The sequence below is a fragment of the Schistocerca gregaria genome, chromosome 3 (assembly GCF_023897955.1).
Source record: "Schistocerca gregaria isolate iqSchGreg1 chromosome 3, iqSchGreg1.2, whole genome shotgun sequence".
In the NCBI taxonomy this organism is placed as follows: domain Eukaryota; kingdom Metazoa; phylum Arthropoda; class Insecta; order Orthoptera; family Acrididae; genus Schistocerca; species Schistocerca gregaria.
This window is the reverse complement of record NC_064922.1, coordinates 542,592,048-542,618,340: the sequence shown is the minus strand read 5'-3', so window position 1 is coordinate 542,618,340 and position 26,293 is coordinate 542,592,048. Positions and strand designations below refer to the sequence as shown.

The 26,293-nt window shown below is 44.9% G+C and overlaps 1 protein-coding gene across 2 annotated transcripts in view; it reads left to right on the top strand.

Annotated features, from left to right (window-relative positions):
* Positions 1–26,293, top strand: part of LOC126354118 (uncharacterized) — a 515,275-nt gene that overhangs the window by 396,576 nt on the left and 92,406 nt on the right. For both annotated transcript variants that reach the window (XM_050003514.1, XM_050003513.1), the window contains one exon: positions 15,162–15,338. In XM_050003514.1, coding sequence (XP_049859471.1) covers positions 15,162–15,338 — 177 coding nt within the window. The remainder of the gene's footprint in view (positions 1–15,161; positions 15,339–26,293) is intronic.

Here is a 26,293-nt window from a genome sequence, read left to right as displayed (position 1 = left end):
ACCCATTCAGCCAATTCCAGCGTTATGTGGCTGATCACAGTGAAATAACATAAGGTGGCGCGCGAGAAACCGGCCCCGAGTACAGACTGCACAATTTGTTGACGGCTACGAGCAGAATAGGTAAAAATGTAATAATTAGGGAGTGAAGAAATAACAAAAACGCTAATGCAAACAACTTAAAAGCAATAGATGATAAGAGGCGACCGTGAAGAGTCTAGTATTCGGGGCCGATTTTTCGTGCGCCACCCCGTACCACCGAAATAATAAAGTAGAAGATATCATATTCTCTTTACAAAATGTGACACCAGGCACTCGATTATGGAGCGCTGTCTGCCTTCCGTAACAGTGAACATGCTCTTTTACCTTGAATCAAAAAAGCCTGAAAATGGCCACTCGTGTGTGCCATGCCGACTTCCTTTGGATGTGTAATAACAAAAAAATCTTGACTTTTTGCAAGTATTTCTTCCGCTATTTATGTAAATAGTGAAGCAAGCTGATACGCCGTTTTGTTACCTAAAAATGTATGTATTACATACCATGTAATAAAATTTGTTGTTGTTGTCTTCAGTCCTGAGACTGGTTTGATGCAGCTCTCCATGCTACCCTATCCTGTGCAAGTTTCTTCATGCCCCAGTACCTACTGCAACCTACATCCTTTTGAATCTGCTTAGTGTATTCATATCTTGGTCTCCCTCTACGATTTTTACCCTCCACGCTGCCCTCCAATGCTAAATTTGTGATCCCTTGATGCCTCAGAACATGTCCTACCAACCCATCCCTTCTTCTAGTCAAGTTGTGCCACAAACTCCTCTTCTCCCCAATTCTATTCAATGCCTCCTCATTAGTTATGTGACCTACCCATCTAATCTTCAGCATTCTTCTGTAGCACCACATTTCAAAAGCTTCTATTCTCTTCCTGTCCAAACTATTTATCGTCCATGTCTCAATTCCATACATGGCTACACTCCATACAAATACTCTCAGAAACGACTCCCTGACACTTAAATCTATACTCGATGTTAACAAATTTCTCTTCTTCAGAAACGCTTTCCTTGCCATTGCCAGTCTAAATTTTATATCTTCTCTACTTCGACCATCATCAGTAATGATCATCATCATGTAATTTACGTAACTAAAAGAACATTTTGAGTATCGCTCATGGACGCTGAATATAATACGAAAAGAACCACAAGTTCAGAGTTCAGAAAAGGTTTGAAACTGATCTAGAATGGGCGTGCGCAGCCAACGAAACGAACAACTCGATACTGAGCGAACTATGACCAGTCGGCAGTGGAAGTGCGATGACCGGCCACGCGAAGGACGACGAGTCCGGCCGACCGAGACAGACAGACAGACAGGCAGGCACCGAGGCTGGAACGAGACCGACCGACGTGCCGTTGCGGAAACGAGACCGGTCGTTTCCCGTTCCCGGGAACTGTAAGTAGAAATCCACGACCGAAGTGAACTATGAAATACTGTTTCATAGAATTCGTTCCTCGCTCGTTCCGTTACTCGGGGGAACCGTTCCTTTCGACGCGTTAGTTCGCGAACGACCCATCTCTACTTTGCACTACTGCACGAACGACCTTACCACGCCTCTCTCCTCAACCCAAATCGCCATTTACACCTCAGTCCATTCGGTACACCGTCTAAACTCAAACAGCATTACAGAGGCTGTCCAGCTGTATTAGAATAGCACCTCAGAATCGAATGAAATTCGGGATCCTATCTCAAATCCAGGCACAGGTCCTTTAATCAAATGAAACTATATGGTTCCAGAGGCCTTTTCAGCTCTGAAATTTCTGTGATGTTTATATGCATCATGGATGTTCGAGACTTGAGCGGCATAGATGTTTGAGACTTGGAAGGGTCTCTGTAACTAGACTCTGTCGTTTAATACAAATACAACACTTTTAAACTCTGCACTGGTCTTTAGGTACCATAACTCGTGGCGCGCAGATTACCCAGAGTATATTCATTGAGCATTTGAGGATGAGACCGCTTAGTGACTGTCAACAAGCTTCACACTTAATTTCAAACCTTAACGAAACTCTCTCTCGCTGACACACCTCGGAAAATGGAAAAGATTACAGCGTCCTAAATTTTCGCCATAACACAGTAAAACTTGAGGTTCTCGTATGTTTCCATCTGGTACTTCTTTACTACTAACCCCATTCGCAACACGTTTGCGGTTAGCATCCACATCCACAACTGAATTTTCGTACAAAATTATATCATTGGAAGACACAGAGTTCGGGAGATAATGACTTCCTAAACATTGAGATGCTTGGAAAACTAACGTTTGCCTAAAACGGAGCGCAAATTACCCAAACTACTCATCTAGTAATGAGAGCACTTAGCGGCGTCCAACAAACTTTAAAAATAACTTCAAACCTTACCTAAACTTCTTTCTCGCTTATGTGCTTCACGCGAAATATTTAACATATTAATAAATTTGTGAAGTAATCAGTAATTTCGATTCTGTTTTATAGATGCGAGTTTTATTCTTTCAAGAGTGGGGGATGTACCGGTAAACAAGTAACCATACGAGCCCTAAGAGGCCGTGGGAATTACGCGAAGTTTGCCGCAATGTCGGAGGTTCTTCCTTGTGCTTGCTACCCCATTCCGCTAGTTTTCCTACCACTGGCTAGGAACGTTACTCGCGCACCTACGGATGCTGCAGTGGTGCACGAACGACTGGCGCCCAGGGCTTTCCTCATATCGTGTGGTTATAGTAAAAGTGTAGCTGCTCACAGAGGTCCAGTGTAGACTGCAATTATAAAATGGCAGGGTAATTTGGTAGATAGATGCGGAACCGGTTTACGCTGGAAAAGATTAGTACCATTTTTTGCGTCCAGGTGCAAATCTGGCGCTGTACAGCATCTCATAGATGGCGTTCGTGCTCATATTGAACAAATAGCGTAAGCGACGGTTGATAACATTAATTTTATATTTCCCCCACTTGTTCGACCTCTTCTTCCCACGTCCCGTTCGTAGCCCATTAAACACGGAAATTTTTATGTATGACTTTTTTGCGTTGGCAGCACTAGGTTTCCACCTGGTAGCCAAAATTGGAACTAATTTTTTTCTAGTGTGAATTGATTCCCCCATTCACACATTAGAATATCTACCAAGTTTCACTGCCATAAGGTAATTGCAGCCCACCCTGGATCTCTGGAGTAGCTGCCCTTCATTGCTGAAGACTTCCAGCGGCTATACACAGGTTGTCGATTGAAACCGCAACTAAGCAGTAGCTACATAATTTACACAATTATTTCACAATAACAGGAAACACAATTTAATTTGTAGCTAATTCTGTACATAGTAACATCTTTGGACTTCAATACAGAAGTTGTCACACTGTATGTACTTACGCAGTTTATCTGTGAATCCAAGTATTAATCTAGGATGGCCATGAAGTCTCGACACATTTCTGAGAAATAATGGATGCAGTCACATATGTACTTATAATACATTTGTGATAAACGGGAGCCACTTGGTTATTCTTTATTTCAGAATAATCAAGGCCTTCCATAGAAAAACGTTGTTAGTCCACGTCGCCCGGCTTATATTACTGGAGGAACATCATTAGCTCACTCGGAAATTCCAGAAGCCAGACGTCCTGTACCGTAAGAGAATGTTCAGCGAATAGATCGAAACCTGGAGCCAACTCTTAGTTTAAGGAACGAGTTAGATTTGCCTAAATGAAGGAGTCTGAAAGCTTTACACGTTGCGCTAAAAAAAAAAAAAAAAAAAGCGCCCCACATTCAGGCGCTTCACTAGTTACACCATGAAGATACGCAACTTGCCAAGCTCCGTGTTAAGATTTGACAGAATCCGCACACAACGAACACCTCGTGGATCACATTTTGTTTGCTGATGAGGCTGCTTTCCGTATCTGCGGAAAAGTTAACAAACACAACTGCCGCAGATGGAGTAACGAGCCACCTCACGCTTCCCCACTGGACAACGTGAGAAGCGAATGTTTAGCATGTATTTGCGGGGACTACAGTCTGTGGACCCTTTATTTTTACGAAAGAGACACTCAAAGGAATCATTTAACTTCATATGCTGCAGCAGTTGCTGCAACCACGGCTTCAGCAAGAAGATATTGTTGACACTCTTTTGTTCCAACAGAATGGAGCACACTTTACTTTATTCTAATAATAATGTAGTACATAAATCGAAGATTGACCAACAAACGGACAGGCAGAGGATCAGCAAGACTGTGGCCGTCGCGTACCCGTGATTTGACATCCTTCGATTTCTTCGCTTGAGGGTACATAAAATCAAGGGCTCCTTCTACCGACCCCCAGACTCCGATTATACAGTTGCGGAACAGTTCAGAGAAAGTTTGAGTCTCGTAACAAATAAATACCCCACTCATACGGTTATAGTTGGTGGGGACTTCAACCTACCCTCGGTATGTTGGCAAAAATACTTGTTCAAAACCGGTGGTAGGCACTAAACGTCTTCCGAGATTGTCCTAAATGCATTCTCCGAAAATTATTTAGAACAGTTAGTCCACGAACCCACGCGAATTGTAAATGGTTGCGAAAACACACTTGACCTCTTGGCCACAAACAATCCAGAGCTGATAGAGAGCATCATGACTGATACAGGGATTAGTGATCACAAGGTCATTGTAGCTAGGCTCAATACCATTTCTTCCAAATCCATCAGAAACAAACGCAAAATAATTTTATTTAAAAAAGCGGATAAAGTACCACTAGAAGCCTTCCTAAATGACAATTTCCATTCCTTCAGAACTGACTATGCGAATGTAGACGAGATGTGGCTCAAATTCAAAGATATAGTAGCAACAGCAATTGAGATATTCGTACCTCATAAATTGGTAAGAGATGGAACGGATCCCCCGTGGTACACAAAAAAGGTCCGAACGCTGTTGCAGAGGCAACGGAAAAAGCATGCGAAGTTCAGAAGAACGCGAAATCCTGAAGATGGGCTAAAATTAACAGACGCGCGAAATTTGGCACGTACTTCGATGCGAGATGCCTTTAATAGGTTCCACAACGAAACATTGTCTCGAAATTTGGTAGAAAATCCAAAGAAATTCTGGTCGTATGTAAAGTACACAAGCGGCAAGACGCAGTCAATACCTTCGCTGCGCAGTGCCGATGGTACTGTTATCGACGACTGTGCCGCTAAAGCGGAGTTATTGTACGCAGTTTTCCGAAATTCCTTCACCAGGGAAGACGAATGGAATATTCCAGAGTTTGAAACACGAACATCTGCTAGCATGAGTTTCTTAGAAGTAGATACCTTAGGGGTTGCGAAGCAACTCAAATCGCTTGATACGGGCAAGTCTTCAGGTCCAGATTGTATACCGATTAGGTTCCTTTGAGATTACGCTGATACTATAGCTCCCTACTTAGCACTCATATACAACCGCTCGCTCACCGATAGATCTGTACCTACAGATTGGAAAATTGCGCAGGTCGCACCAGTGTTCAAGAAGGGTAGTAGGAGTAATCCATTTAACTACAGACCTATATCATTGACGTCGGTTTGCAGTAGGGTTTTGGAGCATATACTGTATTCAAACATTATGAATCACCTCGAAGGGAACGATCTATTGACACGTAATCAGCATGGCTTCAGAAAACATCGCTCTTGTGCAACGCAGCTAGCTCTTTATTCGCACGAAGTAATGGCCGCTATCGACAGGGGATCTCAAGTTGATTCCGTATTTCTAGATTTCCGGAAAGCTTTTGACACCGTTCCTCACAAGCGACTTCTAATCAAGCTGCGGAGCTATGGGGTATCGTCTCAGTTGTGCGACTGGATTCGTGATTTCCTGTCAGGAAGGTCGCAGTTCGTAGTAATAGACGGCAAATCATCGAGTAAAACTGAAGTGATATCAGGTGTTCCCCAGGGAAGCGTCCTGGGACCTCTACTGTTCCTGATCTATATAAATGACCTGGGTGACAATCTGAGCAGTTCTCTTAGGTTGTTCGCAGATGATGCTGTAATTTACCGTCTAGTAAGGTCATCCGAAGACCAGTATCAGCTGCAAAGCGATTTAGAAAAGATTGCTGTATGGTGTGTCAGGTGGCAGTTGACGCTAAATAACGAAAAGTGTGAGATGATCCACATGAGTTCCAAAAGAAATCCGTTGGAATTCGATTACTCGATAAATAGTACAATTCTCAAGGCTGTCAATTCAACTAAGTACCTGGGTGTTACAATTACAAACAACTTCAGTTGGAAGGACCACATAGATAATATTGTCGGGAAGGCGAGCCAAAGGTTGCGTTTCATTGGCAGGACACTTAGAAGATGCAACAAGTCCACTAAAGAGACAGCTTACACTACACTCGTTCGTCCTCTGTTAGAATATTGCTGCGCGGTGTGGGATCCTTACCAGGTGGGATTGACGGAGGACATCGAGAGGGTGCAAAGAAGGGCAGCTCGTTTTGTATTATCGCGTTATAGAGGAGAGAGTGTGGCAGATATGATACACGAGTTGGGATGGAAGTCATTACAGCATAGACGTTTTTCGTCGCGGCGAGACCTTTTTACGAAATTTCAGTCACCAACTTTCTCTTCCGAATGCGAAAATATTTTGTTGAGCCCAACCTACATAGGTAGGAATGATCATCAAAATAAAATAAGAGAAATCAGAGCTCGAACAGAAAGGTTTAGGTGTTCGTTTTTCCCGCTCGCTGTTCGGGAGTGGAATAGTAGAGAGATAGTATGATTGTGGTTCGATGAACCCTCTGCCAAGCACTTAAATGTGAATTGCAGAGTAGTCATGTAGACGTAGAATCTCCAGGATGTAAGAGATTGAATCATCGATGCAGCGTCAGCTATTTCACATGGTACGCTTCAGAATGTATTCGGGGATACTCATCAATGAACCGAGCTGTGCTTCTAAGTGAACTCTGGTCATGTTGAAATCCGATGAAAATGTGTGCATAGACTGCCTTAGCTGTACATGCCTGGAGTACAAGAGTAAATGCATCACTCATTTCATAGAAATGGATCGAGACGCTCTAACCACTTTGTCCATTCCAAGGAGACAATTCGTCACATTTTTTTCAGTATGCCTGCCATTCTTGAGAACAAAACTACAACTTTCCAAAAACAGACATAATGTCTTATGGGATAACAGCAATCAGTCATTTTATAATGTTACTTAAAAACGGTCTTGATTGCAAATTTTTTTTATTCATATGACCGGTTTCGGTTCATTCAGAACCATCTTCAGATCTGATATTTCAGTTACAGGAGTAACCAGTCCAAATACAGCAATTTTCACATGCTGCGTCACATCATTGTTTCATTTCATTTGACTGCCCCTCGACTTTTATTTAGCTTTGCCGAGTGGGAACATGATTGTCAATTTAAGGTGTACTTTTATGTAAATGTTGTCTTTAAGATCTGGGTATTTTTGTTGCCTTTTGTTCCGTATGAGTACTTTTATTAGCTGACTGTAAAATGATTTTGCCCTGATTTTCTTTTAAAATTTGTCTCACTGTAGATTTAACACATCTCTTACACAAAAAACGTAACGAATTTAGTTTCTAATCTACATCTACATCTACATGACTACTTTGCAATTCACATTTAAGTGCTTGGCAGAGGGTTCATCGAACCACAATCATACTATCTCTCTACTATTCCATTCCCGAACAGCGAGCGGGAAAAAAGAACACCTAAACCGTTCTGTTCGAGCTCTGATTTCTCTTATTTTATTTTAATGATCATTCCTACCTATGTAGGTTGGGCTCAACAAAATATTTTCGCATTCGGAAGAGAAAGTTGGTGACTGAAATTTCGTAAAATGGTCTCGCCGGGACGAATAACGTCTATGCTGTAATGACTTCCATCCCAACTCGTGTATCATATCTGCCACACTATCCCCCCTATAACGCGATAATACAAAACGAGCTGCCCTTTTTTGCACCCTTTCGATGTCCTCCGTCAATCCCACCTGGTAAGGATCCCACACCGCGCAGCAATATTCTAACAGAGGACGAACGAGTGTAGTGTAAGCTGTCTCTTTAGTGGACTTGTTGCATCTTCTAAGTGTCCTGCCAATGAAACGCAACCTTTGGCTCGCCTTCCCGACAATATTATCTATGTGGTCCTTCCAACTGAAGTTGTTCGTAATTTTAACACCCAGGTACTTAGTTGAATTGACAGCCTTGAGAATTGTACTATTTATCGAGTAATCGAATTCCAACGGATTTCGTTTGGAACTCATGTGGATCATCTCACACTTTTCGTTATTTAGCGTCAACTGCCACCTGACACACCATACAGCAATCTTTTCTAAATCGCTTTGCAACTGATACTGGTCTTCGGACGACCTTACTAGACGGTAAATTACAGCATCATCTGCGAACAATCTAAGAGAACTGCTCAGATTGTCACCCAGGTCATTTATATAGAAATGAACACAATTTAGTGTTACTATGGTATACATGATGAAAGGAACTTGTCAACTTGGGAACGTGGGAACACCTCTTTCGGTTTCTACGTACTATTTAATAATAGGGGAGATGGAGATAATATGAGAAAGTGTTGTAATGTGAATCGCCATAGTATTTGCGTACCACTAATGCCATTTGTCCGCGCCTTCAGTTATCGCAACCGCAATCTGTTTCTACCAATAGAGGCATCAGAGATAAGTATCACGTTATTTATGGCTGTGAGCAGACGCACTTTGTTTTTTAACTTCCAAACATTTTGTAAAGTTAGATTCAAATATTTTTTCTGCTACCGTTATATAGAAATTAGCTTACGCTATCTAGTGTACTATTTGGTAAGAGAATTAAACCTACAAATGACAGTTTTATTTACTTGAAATTGCCTATCGAATTTCTAGTTTCATTGATGAGTTTTGTAAATGGCATTTGATGGAATTATGACACACCCTGTTCCACGGTTCAACCCCTCTTACGTTAAGTAGATGTCACCATGCCAAGAAGCAGGTTATGGTGTGGAAAAAGAGGAATGACAGAAATGGCGCCCTGAAGATAAGGTTCAATCATTAACGGTTGTCATGGATCAAACTAAAACACTAAATGAAGTAGCAAGCTGTTTCAATATATCAAAAAAATACGCTCTTGAGAAAGAGGGCTATAAAGGACATAAATGTAAATACTTTAACGCTTGAAGAATGAGCTAGAAAACCTGTTTCTTATTACCACCGCACACGAAAAAGTTCATAATCTACATCAGGCTAAAAATCTATTGTGTTTATTAAACTTGCTCATTTTTCATCAGTTATTATCGATAATTTACAGTACGTAAATAAACTGACAGATGACATTTTTGATGGAACAGGCACTTTTGAATTCAGTATTTGGTTTTAAACGAAAAAGTTTTTCATATTACCGCTGCTTCCCCGTTGTCTTTGCTTTGTTTCTTACGTCCCTTTGATCTATTCATCCTCTCGCAGTGGGTAGTATAGCGGTTGTATTCTGATTGTGAAAATATTCCATTTTCCGAGAAGGTATCTCATACCGAGAACCGAAATTTTTGCTGTTAATTTTGAGTGGAAATGTCTGAGCATTGTAACAGTCTCTATATATGTCTGTGTTTATCGTATTTAGTTCGTTAGGGCCTTGAAATTGCTGCGTAGCTCCGATTTTCCTCCGCGTATTGCTGTTACTTGGAGTGGACCGCGTTTCTATTCCGTTCCCATTATTTTCATCGTTTCCACTTTGTGGACCCTTCTGTAAGATAACACTTGAATGGATGTTCCTAGCTACAGCAAATTAGTCTTTTTCCGTTCTGTTTGTTGCGGCTGCTTTACAGTAAATTTCCATTATTTCATATACTTCATTACTACGAAGCGCACTAATGATAGTTTTAATTAAAAATAAGGTTACTTAATTAGTTTTATGTTTGTTTCGAAGTACAAATTGAAATCCCCGCGCCACCACAGTAATGCAGCACGCCGTTAGACGAGCGAAAACCGAATGACGCAGCCAATTCAAAAAGTCATCCACTAATTATTTTCTGTATTTGAAGAAAGAGTGACAGCGCTGAAACGATTCATGCTGAGTTGATGGAAGCCTATGTCATTAATGCACAATTACATTGTTGTATACGGTCCAGTCACATTGATGCGACCACCGCCTGTGTTCGACGTCAATGTGCAATTACCACTGACTGGCGGCAGCTGGCACCACTAGCAGTTGACGGTATGTAAAGCGTGTGTGTGTGTGTGTGTGTTTGAGGGGGGGGGGGGGGAGGAGGGGGGGAGAGAGAGGAGGGGACACGTAGAAAAACAGAGCAGCAGATTAGTCACTGTCGTAATGCGGAAACCGAGCGATTTATCTGACGTCCGAAAGATCCTGATCATTGGCTTTTGAGCCAAGAATGGAAACATTTCCGAAACGGCTAAGTTTTTAAACTGTTCGCGTGCCGCTATGGTCAAAGTACACCTTGCATGCGAAAATGGCGCTATCCAAAGCCAGCGCCAAGACAATTTTGATGCACTGCGGGCCTTAGATGGCGGGGGTGAAGGAAAGCAGCAGAAGTGTGCGCCTGTTCAGCAGCTGACCGCTCAGGTGCACAACGGGGCTGTCAACACTGCCTACTCAGCGGCCATTCAGCTGAAGTTGCTGCGTCTGGGCCTTCGCAGCAGGCGCCTGGTTCGTGCACCCATGCTGACTGTTGTTCTTCGGCAGCGAAGGCAGGAATTTGCACGCCAGTACTGCGGAACTGGATGTCCACTGAGAGGCGACAGGTGACCTTTCCAGATGAACCACGGTCTATGTTCCGTGGGGTAGATGGTCGTTGGTGTGTACGGCGTGAAACGTCTGAAACCAAACAATCGTACGAAGAGTCCAGGCCGGAGGAAGGAGCCTTGCCATCTGTCAAATGTTTTGGTGGCATTTTTCGCCACTCTAAAAAGCATAGTGGCTCAAGACACAAGTATGAATCTTTCCTCGGCACCATGGTATCTACGAACACGACAGTCCAACCTGTCACTCATCTCACAGTGTACGCGCGTGGTTCTAAGAGCACCAGGATGATATACCGTACTTTCCTGGCTACCAAACTCAACGGATCCAAACCCAATCGAATCTGTGGAACCAGTTAAATCGGGCTGTTCGCGCCTTCGATCCCCAACCCAGAAACTGGAGTCAGCCTGGCCCTACATCCCTACCGTTACCTTCCAGAACTCCAATCAGTCTCTTCCTGCGTTTCTCGCAGCGCTCCACTCTGCAAAAGATGATTTTTGGGGCTTCTGACAGATGGTCACATAAACATGGCTGGAAAGTGTTCTACTCATTGGTGAGGTGGCACAGACCCTTTAAGTGTCGTCACACAGGTCGGAATGACGAAAAACGAAGTGACAGGTACTTCATCTGCCTAGAACCGAGGCACCGCAATTGAATCGATATTGGAAAAAGTAAAATCAGTAACGGTTGTATTTGACGACACAGGCTCGCAACGGTTACGTTCCTCGACTGCACTGACTGAAAGCTCTCCGAACCGAGGCAGCAGCGTGAATGTCACAGTTACGTCACGACAGTCTAGATGATTACTTCAGCCGCCTAATCACTATGAGGCGAGTGGTCGGCATAAAAATGTGACACAGAAAACAAAGAGCAAAGCAAGCAGTCGAAACATGTGCATTCACCATCATCGGACCCGATGATGCCGAGTAGTTTTTGCAGTAGCAATAGGAAGGTGTTAAACAAATCATGTTCGTTCGGGGCAAGCCGTTATAGGGCGTATTGCTGGAGAGAATTCGTGGCACAAGACATAGTTAGACGTCCTGGTTCTCGGGATTGTAAAACTTTGACCTCGTCCTTCCCCATCCCCGTGTTCTCCTAACTCTGTACCCAGTGACTTCCTCCGTTTCCATCGAACAAAGTAACAGCTACATGGCAGGCGTTCCAGAGTGACGACAAAGTAGTTTTAGAGGTGGAATATTTCCTGGACGGCGAAAATGCCGATGTCTACAACCAAGGCAAAGACTGGCGAAATCTTACAGAAGCTCAAAATTTGGCACCAACTTCAATGCGAGATTCTTTAAATAGTTCCAACAACGAAACGCTGTCTCGGAATATGCCAAAAAATCCGAAAAGATTGGAGTTGTATGGGAAGTACACGATCGGTAAGACACAATCAATACAATCACTGCGCGAAAGCGATGTTAATATTACCGATGACATTACCACTAAAGTAGAGTAACTAAATACGGTTTCCCGATAGTCTTTCATCAAAGACGACGAAGTAAATATTCCAGAATTCGTACCAAGAACATGAATAACATAGAAGTAGCTATCTCGGTGTAGCTAAGTAGCTTACGTCACGTAATAAAAGTAAATACTCTGGTCCAGATTGTATACTGGTAAGATACCTTTTAGAGTATGCTGACGTAATAGCTCCGTAGTTGGCAATCATATACAACCGCCCGTTCAACGGAAAATCCGTACCTAATGACTGGAAATTTACAAAGATCACAACAGTACTAAAAAAAGGGAATAGAAGTAATCCAGTTAATTACAGAACAATACCATTGACGAACATTTGCAGTAGCGGAACTTACAGTGTGTTCGAACATTTATCAGTTACCTCGAGGAAAACGATCTTTTGACACAGTCAGCACGGATTCAGAAAATATCACTCTTTTGAAATACAGTTAGGTCTCTAATCTCACGAAGTAGTAAGTGATATCCATAGGTCGTCTCATATTGCTTCCCTATTTCTAGATATCCAAGACGCTTAATACACCGTTCTATACAAGTGGCTTCTGATCAGATGGCTTGATTACGGGGTATCTTTCCAGTTATGCGACTGGATTCCTGATTCCCTGACAAAGATCTCAGTTCGTAGTAACTGGCAAAAAGTCAGAGTAAAACAGAAGAGATGTCTGGTGTTCACCAAAGAAGTGTTACGGGAACTCTGCTGTTCCTAATGTGCGTAAACGATTTAGGGGACAATCTCTGCAGCGTTCTTCGATTTTTTGGAATGATACTGTCATTTACCTACCATCTAGTAAAGTCATCAGGAGATAAAAGCTATTGCCAAATGACTTGGACACGTTATCTGTTCGACGTGAAAAGTAGCAGTTGATCATAAATAAGTGTGAGGTCACCCAAATGAATATAAAAAAAATACGTGAAATTTCGGTTATACGATAAAACATACAAATCTAAAGACTCAAAAGTCGGCTAAATACCTGGTAATTAAACTTGCGAATATCAAATTGGAACGATCACGTAGATAATCTAGTGACAAAAGCAAGCCAGAGACTGCGCTTTATAAGCAGAAAACTTAGTTGATGTCACAGGTTTACGAACGAGAGTACCTGTACCCTGCTTGTCGGCTCTCTTCTTGAGTATTGCTATGCGATGTGCGATCCGCATCAGATAGTATTGACGGAGGAAGTCGAAAAAATTAAGAGAAGGGCGTCTTGTATTATCACATAATAGGGGACACACTGCTACGGATATGAAAAGCGAGTTAGATTTCCAGAAAGCCTTTGATAGCGTTCCTCACAAGCGACTATTAATCAAATTCTGTGAATATGGAGTATCGTCTCAGTTGTGCGACTGTATCCGTGATTTCCTCTCAGAGGTCACAGTTCGTAATAATAGACGGTAAATCATTGAGCAGAACAGAAGTGATATCTAGCGTTCCGCGAGGTAGTGTAATAGGCCCTCTGCTGCTCCTGATTAACATAAATGATCTAGATGATAACCTGAACAGCCCACTTAGATTGTTTGCAGCTGACGATCAATTCCAATAACAAAGTGATCTAGAGAGAATTTCTGTATGGTGCGAAAAGTGACAATTGGCACCAAACAAAGAAAAGTGCCAGGTCATCCACATGAGTACCAAAAGAAATGTGATAGATTTGTGCGATTTGTGGTATACCCAAAATTTAAGGACCATCAATTGGACTAAATACCTAGGAATTACAATTACGAGCAACTTAAATTGCAAAGACCACATAGACAACACTGTGGGGAAGGCGAAACAGACTGCCCTTTGTTGACAGAACACTTAGAATAGGCGAAAAACTCAATAGAGAGACAGCCTACACTACACTTGTCAGTCTTCTGCTGGAATATTGCTACGCGATGTGGGATCATTACCAGGTAGGATTGACGGAGGACATCGAAAAAGTGCAAAGAAGGGCAGCTTGTTTCGTGTTATCGCGCAATAGGGGTGAGTGTGTCACTCATATGATAAGCGAGTGGAGGTGGCAGTCGCTGAAACAGAGGCGGTTTTCTTTGCGGCGAGATGTATTCACGACTTTTCAATCAGCAACTTTCTCTTCCGAATGCGAAAATATTTTGTTGACTCCGACCTACGTAGGGGGAAATGATCATCATAATAAAATAAGAGAAATCAGAGCTCGAACGGAAAGATTAAGGTGTTCCTTTCTCCCAAGCGTCATTGGAAAGTGGAATGATAGAATAGTAGAATGAAAATGGTTCGATGGACCCTCTGCCAGGCACTTCAGCGTGAACTGGAGAGTAACCATGTAGATGTATTAAAACAAATGCGTTTTTCTTCGCGGCGAGATCTTTTCGTGAAATTTCAGAACACAGTGTTGTTCTCTGAATACAAAAATATTCTGTTGACACGTACAGAAATACGGAGAAATCATAATTGTAATAAAATAAGTAAAATCAGAGATCACAAGGAAAAATTTAAGAATTCGTTTTTCCCGTGCGCTGTTCGAAAGTATTGGGATTTGCAGAGTAGTCATGCAGATGCAGAAGGCCAAGTCACTCGTTGTGCGAAAAATGTCATCTTCAAGAATAAATAATGTAAAATGGTTCAAATGGCTCTGAGCACTATAGGACTTGACATCTGTCATCAGTCCCCTATAACTTAGAATTACTTAAACCTAACTAACCAAAGGACATCACACACATCCGTGCCCGAGGAAGGATTCGAATCTGCGACAGTAGCGGTCACGCGGTTCCAGACTGAAGGGCGTAGAACCGCTCGGCCACCATGGACGGTAATAAATAATGTAGGCAGGGACTATCAGTATCACCAAGTTTCCGGTCGCAGTTTGACTTTTTCGGTGCGATAATAATTAAGACTTATAAATTACCCTGTTAGAGACTGTGTGGCTTTTTCCATCTGTTGGAGCACCTTCGCTTGTTTTGGCACCTTCGCCAGTGTGACCGCCCCCGCCTTGTCCGTAGGGACGCTGCTGTCGGTCCACTCGCCGGGTAAGGTGAGCCCGTGGCTGCAGCTGACGTCGAACCAGAGGACGGGCCAGATGCTGCTGCACTACCGCCTGCAGGGCGACCGCAAGCTGCACCAGCTGTCGTGGCCGCTCTGGGCCGGGCACGGCGGCAGCGTCGCCGAGGCGCGCAGAGGTGAGTCACGCCGCGTCCTCATCCACTTGCGCTGTGTCCCAGGGCGTGTTCTGTGCCACTCCCAGTGCTCATTTGTGTTGGTCTACACCACAGACTGGAACATGGACATTAGCCGAGTGCAGAACTCGGAAAAAAACGTAGCTGCTCCACCTCTTCTTCCAAACAGTTACAGGAGTACACTGTCTGGTCAGAAGTGTGCCTTCAATTAGTACTTAACGTAAGCATGGTGGCTTGATTTCTGTTGGGGACACTTTCAATAAGGTGTCTCAATGTCTGTGGAAGCCGGCAGCCCATTCTTCCTCAAGAGCCGAAAGCAGAGAAGGTATTGTTGTCGGACGCTGGGGTCTGGTGCGAAGTCGACGTTTCATCTCATCCCAAAAGTGTTCCATTGGGTTCAGGTCGGAACTCAGGGCACAGCAGTCCACTTGAGGAATGTTAGAGTCCCCAAACCATTGCCTCACGCATGCAGCTTTTGGGATGAGATAAAACGTAGACTTCGCACCAGACCCCAGCGTCCGACAACAATACCTTCTGCTTTCGGCTCTTGAGGAAGAATGGGCTGCCGGCTTCCACAGACGTTGAGACACCTTATTGAAAGTGTCCCAAAATAGTCATGCTGCTAAAAATATAATGTAAGAGTAAATGCATCACTCATTTGGTAAAAATAGATCGAGAGTCTATGACCAATTTGTTCATTCCAAGGAGGCAATTCATCACATTCTTTCAGTATGGCTGCTATTCTTCAGAACAAAGAACGTCCAGACAGATTTTACATGTTGTTCACCGTCGTAGTTTTTTAGAGTTCTGTTTTGATGTGCTTCAGTATATCTGTAACGATTATTTCTTTGCCTTCTAATTGTCAAATGTACCATATGCTATTAGCACGTTATTATGTTGTTTTGGTGCAAAAATAACCTATTTTCTGGTTTTAACACATCCTGTATCTATAATCCTGCATGTTGGATGGGATTAATTTTTTTGCCTTATCACTGGCGTATTTTGAGTTCATAAAGATATAGTTTTCTCCATGTTTTCTTTGTCGCGATATCCTCCGCGGTACAAGTTTAACGTTGACTACTGGGTGTCAGATTTATAAGGGAACGGGCACATAAAAACTGTTCCTCTGCTGTATGCAGTTCTGTAAAATGTGTTCATATCCTCTTGTATTCGACGTTTTCTGAAGCGCAATACAAGGATAACGTCCTGACCAGGAAAAATGCCACTATACCTAACACCACCACGTCGGTATTTCAGTGTTGGCGTCACACATGAAAGGAAACCCTCCCCTTGCCACAACATATACAGTGGTTCATCACTCTAAATCACTCGTTTCCACTCATGCGCTGTTCACTGGCGTAGCTCTTTCTACCACCTCAAGAATCACTTGGTGTTCACAACTGAAATGTACGGCTTATGAGGTGCTGTACGGCCAGAGTATAGATTCTTTCTAACTCTCAATGCATATCCGTTGTGTTAGCTGGTCTCCTGGTAGCACTTCGGAACTAGCCGCGCGGGATTAGCCGAGCGGTCTCAGGCGCTGCAGTGATGGACTGTGCAGCTGGCCCCGGCGGAGCTTAGTCCTCCCTCAGGTGTGTGTGTGTGTGTGTGTGTGTGTGTGTGTGTGTGTGTGTGTGTGTGTCGTTAGGATAATTTAGGTCAAGTAGTGTGTAAGCTCAGGGACTGATGACCTTAGCAGTTAAGTCCCATAAGATTTCACACACATTTGAACATTTGAACTTCGGAACTGGCGAGTGATTCCTTCCTCCGATTTCTTGCGACCTTTTATAAATACCCTCAATTGTGAGCAACAGTTCGTGTCCGGCGTTACATGGAGATGTGCTTGGTCTTACTTTAGCTGTGGTTGCTCTTTCACGTTTCCACTTCACAATCACATTGCCAGCAACCGGCTTCAGGAGTGTTGAAAACGTATCTCTCAGATTTGTTACTCAGGTGATAAAAAGTGAGGTGTCCTCGTTCGAAGTCGCTGAGGTCACCTCACAGAGCCATTGTGCTGTTACTTTTTCTGCACTGAGAGCCCAATTATCTTCACCCCATTTCACACTGGCGCGTACGCTTCTCGTGACGTATAGAGGCAAATTCCGCATTAAATACGGATGTCCGGATACTTTTGATCAGGTTGTTTGTGTACAGTAAAGCATCGTTTATCCGGACTACGTGCAACTGTAGGTCATCCGAAATATCGAAAATCCAGATATTCCGAAATTCAGAAAAAGTTGAAAGACTTGTTAGATGTCATACACTCTTGATATTTATTTTCACTCATTGTACATAATATGCTACTCTTGAGGAAAAATGACATTTTGAGACAGTGGCTGTGTAGAACATATGTTGATTCTGTCAGTGAAGACAGCAACCAGTCACTATTGATAATCCTATTAATTTGCGTAAATAGCGCTGTAAGCGGTTTCGAATCGACAGGTTGATCTTCAGACAGTGGTTCAACTCAAGATGCACAGTTTTTGAAGTGTAGGTAAGTTTTTGGCTCTTTATTCCCACTTGAGATTTTCTTGGGATGGTGGGGTCGTCGAAAATTCTGCGTAATTTTCTTAGAATGTTGTAGGCTTGTATTCTCGAAATACTGTAGATACGACTATATGCAGCACTTAACATGATTTTAATGTAACCACACTGCGTAAAGCACTACACCCATCAAACAGCTATTGTCAAATGGGAAATGCACATAAAGGTTGCGATATCGCAAATCAAACAGAAACGCGAATGTTGAGGTGAACAGTCGTCTGAAGATAAACCGGTTATGAAACTATTTACGTAAATAAATAGCATTATCAACTGTGGCTGGTAGCTGTTTCCTTCATTGAAGCCGGCCGAAGTGGCCGTGCGGTTCTAGGCGCTGCAGTCTGGTACCGTGAGACCGCTACGCTCGCAGGTTCGAATCCTGCCTCGGGCATGGATGTGTGTGATGTCCTTAGGTTAGTTAGGTTCAACTATTTCTAAGTTCTAGGGGACTAATGACCTCAGAAGTTCCCATAGTGCTCAGAGCCATTTTTTGAACCTGCATTGAAAGTATCAATTTGCACTGAGGTGAGAAAAGTCGTGCGATGCCTCCTAATATCGTGTCGGACCTCCTTTTGCGCGGCGTGTTGCAGCAACTCGACATGGAGTGGAATCAACAAATGGTTGGAAGGCCCCTGCGAAAATAGTGAGCCATGCTGCTCCTATAGCCGTCCATGGCCACGAAGTTGTTGCCGGTTCGGCATTTTGTACTCTAATTGTCCAGAATGTACTTCAAAACAGTCGCGAGTTGTGGCCCCGGACAAGGGCCATTGTCATCCATAAAAATTCCATCGTTGTATGGGAACATCAGATCCATGAATGACTGCTAATGGTCTCTAAGTAGCCCAACATAACCCTTTCAGTCAATGATCGGTTCAGTTGGACCGCAGGTCCCAGTCCATTCCATGTAAACACAGCCCATTCCCTTATAGAGCCACCACCAGCTTGAACCGTATATTGATGACAATATTGGTCCATGGCTTCGCTGGTTCTGCGCCATCCTCGAACACTGTCATCAGCTATTACCAACGGAAATGAGGACTCATCTGACCAGGACTCATATGGTCACGAGACCACGAGATGCGCTGCAGGCGATATCGTGCTTCTCGGAAAGGCACTCCCTTCGGTCATCTGCTGCCATAGCTCATTACCACCTACATTTATTCATGCAGTAATTTCACGTACTGTTCCTTGTCTGTTAGCACGGACTAATCGTCGCTGCTTTCGGTCATTAAGTGAAGGCCGTCGGCCACTGCGCTGTCCGTGGTAAGAGGTAATTCCTGAAATTTGATGTTTTCGGACACATTCTTGCCACTGTGGATCTTCGAATATTGTATTTCCTAACGGTTTCCGAAATGAAAAGTCTGATGCTTCTAGCTCTAACTACCATTCTGCTTTCAAAGTACGTTAATTCATATCGTGTGGCCTTAATCGCACCGGAAACCGTTGCACATCCATAACTCGAGTACAAATGACAGCTCCACCAGCGCGGTGCCCTTTTATACCTAGTGTACGCGATACTATCGCCATCTACGTATGTGCATATCGCTATCGCATGACCTTTATGAGCTCAGCATATGCGTAGTTTTCACCCAAATTTTGGCCGTACGTGGAATAAATACATAAAAAGACACAGATTCATACACTGGAATAATCTGTTAGGATTCGTGTGAGTCATATTCGTATTGGACGATCAGGCAGTAGTTCCACTGGCATTCGTTCAGCCGAAGTAGCTTACGTCTGGCTTTCAAATAAACCACTATTTGGCCCATTTGCGGTTTTACCTCTGTATGTGTCATGATGTTTTCACGTTGAGCGTAAACTTAGCGTCTCTCCATGTCGTTATTCCATCTTTCCAGCCAATGCTGACTCTGAAGTTAGGATAACGGTTAATAACTTACTACACTACCCCCTGCGGGGCCAGAGGCTACAATAGGCCTGAGGTATTCCTGACTGTCGTAATAGGCGACTAGAAGGAGTCTCCACGTTTCGGACTTTATGTGATGGTCCCCTGTAGGGTTTGACCTCCATTTTTCAAAATTTTCCGGAAGAGCGAGCCAATTGAGGAAGGCCCCTTAAATGGTGCATCATGCACTGAGACCTATCGCAACCTTCGTCGACGTGGATCTGCACTTCTGCTCATTCTCCAACTGATGGGCGAGGTCACCCTCCTGGGTGTCTATTTTTCCATCAACAGTGCAGTATAGTTTTCTGTGCTTACGATGATAATAGACTTGTTTGCTTAGTTTCACCTGATATCCAGCATGGTGGGGTCGCCATGTTTCCTGTTGGTTGTTGCCCCCTGACCACACAGGCATTGTTCCCCACGTATAACAAGGAGTAGATGCCCATCACCCTGGTGCATCTGGACTCATGGCAATGTCAATCCTGCCAGGTGGCCTTTGCAGCGGCTGGGTGGCGCCCATGGAGGGGCCCTGGTTGTAGTGTGTGGCATCAGGGTGGATGACACGTGATGAAGTGTAGTACATGATCTCTTGCTGGTGGTCAAACACCAGCAGTCTCCGAGCTTTCACGGGCACAGTTCAACGCACATAACTATGACCCCAAATCGTTTCCTTCCCTGTCTGCACTATGGGAGGAACATCAGTCTAAGGATGGCAGCGGCTCATATAGGCCTCAGTACCTTGTATGTTAGAGAGCTTTTGGGGAACCTTTCATGTCCATGAATCCTCAGTTTTTTGTTGAGCGTGTAGAGGACAGATTTGGAGAGGTGGAGGGCTTGTTCAAAATGCGCTCTGGGTCAGTCTTGATAAAAACAACATCCTCTGCCCAGTCACAGGTGTTACTAGCTTTGTGACAAGCTGGGGATGTTTCTGACACTATCACGCACCATAAGAGCTTAAACATGGTCATATTTCACAGGGACCTTCTTTTGCAGTCTGACGATAGCTGTGCGCCAATTTATAGCGGCGAGATGTACATTTCGTTTGGTGTGTCCACCGGGTTCCGAGGGATAATCAGGTTGCCACTGGTGCCTTCATCTTGGACTTCAAGGGTGATACGTTACTCGAGAAGGTCAAGGTGGTGATCTTCAGCTGTGATTTAAAGCCGTATATCCCTCCCCCATTCTGGTCATTTAAATGCTGGAAGTTTGGCCATATGTCTTCCCGCTGTACTTCCAGCATCACAAGTCGAGATTTCGGACGTCCATCACATCCCAGTACTCAACGTACCCCGCCTACCATCTGTGTGAACGGCAGAGAGCACTATTTGCCTTGCTCTTCTGACTGCAGAATTTTCCCAAAAGAAAGGAAAATCACAGAGTAAAAGACCCTGAACCAACTGACCAACACTGAGGCTAAGAGGAAATATGAATGACTGCATCCTGTAAGTATGACATCGTCTTACACCGCTGCTACAACAGTTGTAGCTCCATCAGCTCTGCCAATCAAAGTCACGTCTCCGAGCTGGAAGACTGCACCTGCTCCCTTGATGGTGGGGGCACTTCCTCCCTGTTGCTCCTGCACCACCTACTTTGGGAGCAAGCAACACCCCCCACACACACCATCGGTGATATCAGTCCCCACTTCTCAGCTGAAGAACGTAAGTCTTCTTCAGCTCCTCTCGCAAGGAAGGGGTCACTTGGGTCACTCCCTTCCCAGGTTTCTTCTAGTGGGAAAGATGCCACCAACCAATGGCTTGGCTGAATAGCCTAAGAGCAACTGGCCATCGTCAGTCCCGGAGACTGAATCAGTTTACTCCTCTCAGTCAGGGAAACCCAAGGAGCAGCGACAGAAATACAAAAAGGTGGTCCCCAAGACGAAGGGAACTGCAGTAGCACCCACACCACCGCTACCTACAAGCTCTGCATCTGCAGATCAGGAGGAGACTTTGGCGTCCACTGAGGATACAATGGATATAGACTGCTCAGGAAAAAAGTCGGTGGTAGCAGGTGACCCTGATGTGTAAACTGCCTTGTTAAATGTTCCATGCCTTCCCAGTCTCGCGGTGACGTCTTCCTCCACTGGAATTGCGGCGGTTTTTTCCACCACCTGGCTGAGCTACGGCAACTGTTAATGTTCACACCTGCTTTCTGCACTGCCCTCCAGAAAACCTGGTTCTCGGCAGTGCGGACCCCTGCCCTCATCTACATCTACATGACAACTCTGCAATTCACATTTAAGTGCTTGGCAGAGGGTTCATCGAACCACAATCATACTATCTCTCTACTATTCCACTCCCGAACAACGAGCGGGAAAAACGAACACCTAAACCTTTCTGTTGGAGCTCTGATTTCTCTTATTTTATTTTGATGATATTTCCTACCTGTGTAGGTTGGGTTCAACAAAATATTTTTGCATTCGGAAGAGAAAGTTGGTGACTGAAATTTCGTAAAAAGGTCTCGCCGCGACGAAAAACGTCTATGCTGTAATGACTTACATCCCAACTCGTGTATCATATCGGCCACTCTCTCTCCCCTATAACGTGATAATACAAAACGAGCTGCCCTTTTTTGTACCCTTTCGATGTCCTCCGTCAATCCCACCTGGTAAGGATCTCACACCGCGCAGCAATATTCTAACAGAGGACGAACGAGTGTAGTGTAAGCTGTCTCTTTAGTGGACTTGTTGCATCTTCTAAGTGTCCTGCCAATGAACCGCAACCTTTGGCTCGCCTTCCCGACAATATTATCTATGTGGTCCTCCCAACTGAAGTTGTTCGTAATTTTAACACCCAGGTACTTAGTTGAATTGACAGCCTTGAGAATTGTACTATTTATCGAGTAATCGAATTCCAACGGATTTCTTTTGGAACTCATGTGGATCATCTCTCACTTTTCGTTATTTAGCGTCAACTGCCACCTGACACACCATACAGCAGTCTTTTCTAAATCGCTTTGCAACTGATACTGGTCTTCGGATGACCTTACTAGACGGTAAATTACAGCATCATCTGCGAACAATCTAAGAGAACTGTGGCTATAAGGGTACTACAGGAACAACAGCGACTATAATCGGGTGTAAGATGGAGTTTGCGTTTATGTCCTAAACTCAGTCTGCAATGAATCTGTGCCCTTACAAACCCCTCTTGAAGATGTGGTTGTCAGAATATGGACGACGCAGGAATTAACTGTCTGCAATGTATATCTTCGTCCAGATAGTGCGGTACCCCTGAAGGTATGAATTGCAATGATTGACCAACTCCCTAAACCTTTACTACCTTTGGGATATTTTAACGCCCATAACCCCTTGTGGGGTGGCACCGTGCATACTGGCCAAGGCAGAGATGTCGAAACTTTACTGTCTCAGTTTGACCTCTGCCTCTTAAATGGTAGTTACTCGGCCATTGATATCTCAATCTGCAACCCAGGACTTTTCCTATCTATCCACTGGAGACCACATGACGACCTGGGTGGTAGTGACCACATCCCCATCTTCTTTTCACTGGCTCGGCGTCAGGCCCTTGGATGCCTCGCCAGACGGGCTTTAAACAAGACGGACTGGGAAACTTCCACCTCTGCTGTCACCACTGAACCTCCCACACACGGGAACATAGATGTGATGGTTGAGCAGGTGACTAAAACAATCGTTTCTGTAGCAGAAAACACGATCCCTCGCTCTTTAGGGTGGGGAGGGGCGAGAGAGCGCCATCATTCCGGTGCTCAAACGCGGTAAAATCCCGCTTGATGTGAAAAAGCTATCGGCCCATCAGCCTCAACAACGTGCTTGTACGTATGGTGTGTTGGAGGTTGGGTTGGGTCCTGGAGTCCTGTTGCCTACTGGTTCCACGTCAGGTCGGCTTCCGCCAGGGTCGCTCTAAGACTGATAACCTTGTCCCCCTCGAGTCTATCCGAACAGCCTTTTCCAGATGCCGACACGTGGTTGCCATCTTTTTTTATTTACGAAAAACGTATGAGACCACCTATACTTCCCACATTATACGAGTGGGGTCTTAGAGGCCCGCTCCTGATTTTCATTCAGAATGTCAGTTCGTACTTTCCGTGTCCAAGTTAGTGCTTCCCATTGTTACCTCCATATCCGGAAGAATGGGGTCCTGCAGGGCTCTGTATTCGGTGTCTCTCTATCTTTTGTGGCCATTAATGGTATAGCAGCAGCTGCAGGGCTGTCAGTTTCACCTTCTCTGTATGCAGACGACTTCTGCGTTTCGTACTGCTCCCCCAGAACTGGTGTTGCTGAGCAGCGCCTACAGGGCACTCATGGGCTCTAACCCACGGTTTCCATTTTTCGGCCGCAATGTCGTGTGTTGTGCACTTCTGTCGGCGTCGTACCGTTCATACAGAACCAGAACTTTACCTTAATGACGATTCGCTCACTGTAGTGGAGATATATCGATTCTTAGGACTCGTTTTCTACGCCCGATTGACTTTGCTTCCTCAGCTTAAGCGGAAGTGCTGGCAGCACCTCAATTCCCTCCGCTGCCTAAGCAACACCAACTGGGGTGCAGGTAGCTCTACGCTGCTGCAGCTCTACAGAGCCGTTGTTCAATCGCGCCTTGATTGTGGGTGTTGCGGTTGGCAGGAGAGCCAATACCGTGCTACTAAAGGAGGCCGAAATGCACACGTTTTAGCTCACACAGGCTGGCGTGAGGTCTGGAACATGACAAAGGAATTAGAATTGAGAAAAACGGACGTAGCTGGTGGAATACTTAACTTTAATCCATTAATGACGAACGTCGCTCTTGACGTTACATATTTCACAATATCAATAGTACTAATGATGGCGCCTTGCTAGGTCGTAGCAAATAACGTAGCTGAAGGCTATGCCAACTATCGTCTCGGCAAATGAGCTCGTAGAAGTCAGTGAACCATCGCTAGCAAAGTCGGCCGTACAACTGGGGCGAGTGCTAGGAAGTCTCTCTAGACCTGCCGTGTGGCGGCGCTCGGTCTGCAATCACTGATAGTGGCGACACGCGGGTCCGACGTATACTACCGGACCGCGGCCGATTTAAAGGCTACCACCTAGCAAGTGTAGTGTCTGGCGGTGACACCACAGTGGGAGTCTGGTTTATGGTTCGGCGGCGCCCTCTGCGTTGCACTTTCTCGGCCCAGTGCACCACTGTGGCGTTCGCCTAGCGACAGGAGCTTTTACGACGAGTCCGGTGACCAGTGCTCTGGCGGAGGCTGGAGTCCCTCCATTGCAAGTGAGGCGTGAACAACTGCTGGCCAGTTGCGTTGCATACGTTCGTAGTTCTCCTGCGCAACCCAATCATCTCCCGCATAGGCAACCAAGGTCAGGGCTTCCAACTGCAGTTGGTGTCCGATTCCTTCTATCCGAAATGGAGTCCTTGCCATTACCACCTACACTTGAGGTCCATTCAGGTACACCTCCATGGCGTGTACCTAGGCCGTGGCTTCGTCTGTTTACCTTCCACATGGCCCTAAGGACTCTGGTAACCCCGCGGCTCTCCGCTGCCACTACCTCTCGATTCTTGACATGTAAAGAGGCCACGAAGTGGCTTACACCGACGGCTCGATGGCTGATGCTCACGTCGGATTCGCGTATGTCCATAGAGGATACATTGAACAGTATTCCCTGCCCGATGTCTGCTGTCTTTTCTCTGCCAAGCTAGTGGCTATATCTCGTGCTCTGGAGCACACCCTTTCATGCCCTAGGGAGTCGTTTCTTCTGTGTACTGACTCCTTGAGCAGCCTACCAGCTATCGACCAGTGCTACCCTCGTCATCCTTTCTTAGCGACCATACAGCAGTCCATCTATGCCCTGGAACGGTCCAGTCGTTCAGTGGTGTTTGTCTGGACCCCAGGTCACGTCGAATCCCAGGCAACGGACTTGCCGACAGGCTGGCCACAACAGGCCAAGCGGAAACCGGTTATGGAGATAAGCTTTTCTGCAATTGAGCTGCGTTCAGTACTGCGCCGTAAGGTTTTGCCGATTTGGGAGACGAAATGGCATAGCATAACCTCAGCACGCCGAACAAACTGTGTACCACTAAGGAGACTACGAATGTGTGGCAGTCCTCCATGCGGGCCTCTCTCAGGGCCTCTGTGGCTCTCTGTCGGCTCCTTATTGGCCAGGCTTGGGTGACACACGGCCATCTCCTGCGCCTTGATGACCCACCTGTGTCGGTGCGGCGCCCGGCTGACAGTCGCCCATATCTTGGCGAGCTGTCCTTCTTTGGCTACCCTGCGACGGACTCTTCCGTTACCGGACTCGTTGCCATTAATTTTAGCTGACAACGCCTCATCGGCTAATTTAGTTATACGCTTTATACGTGACGGTGGGTTTTATCATTCTGTATAAGTTTTAGCGCATGTCCTTTGTACCTTTGTGTTCTCCACTCTAATGCTTTCAGGGTGGATGTTTTAATGTACCTCAGAGTGGCTGGCTTTTCCTTTTTATTGTCGTGGTCGGCCAGCCATGGTTTTCTGTTCCTGTTTTGTCCATAGTAGTGTCGTTCTGTCGTTCTTCTGGTTCTTTCTT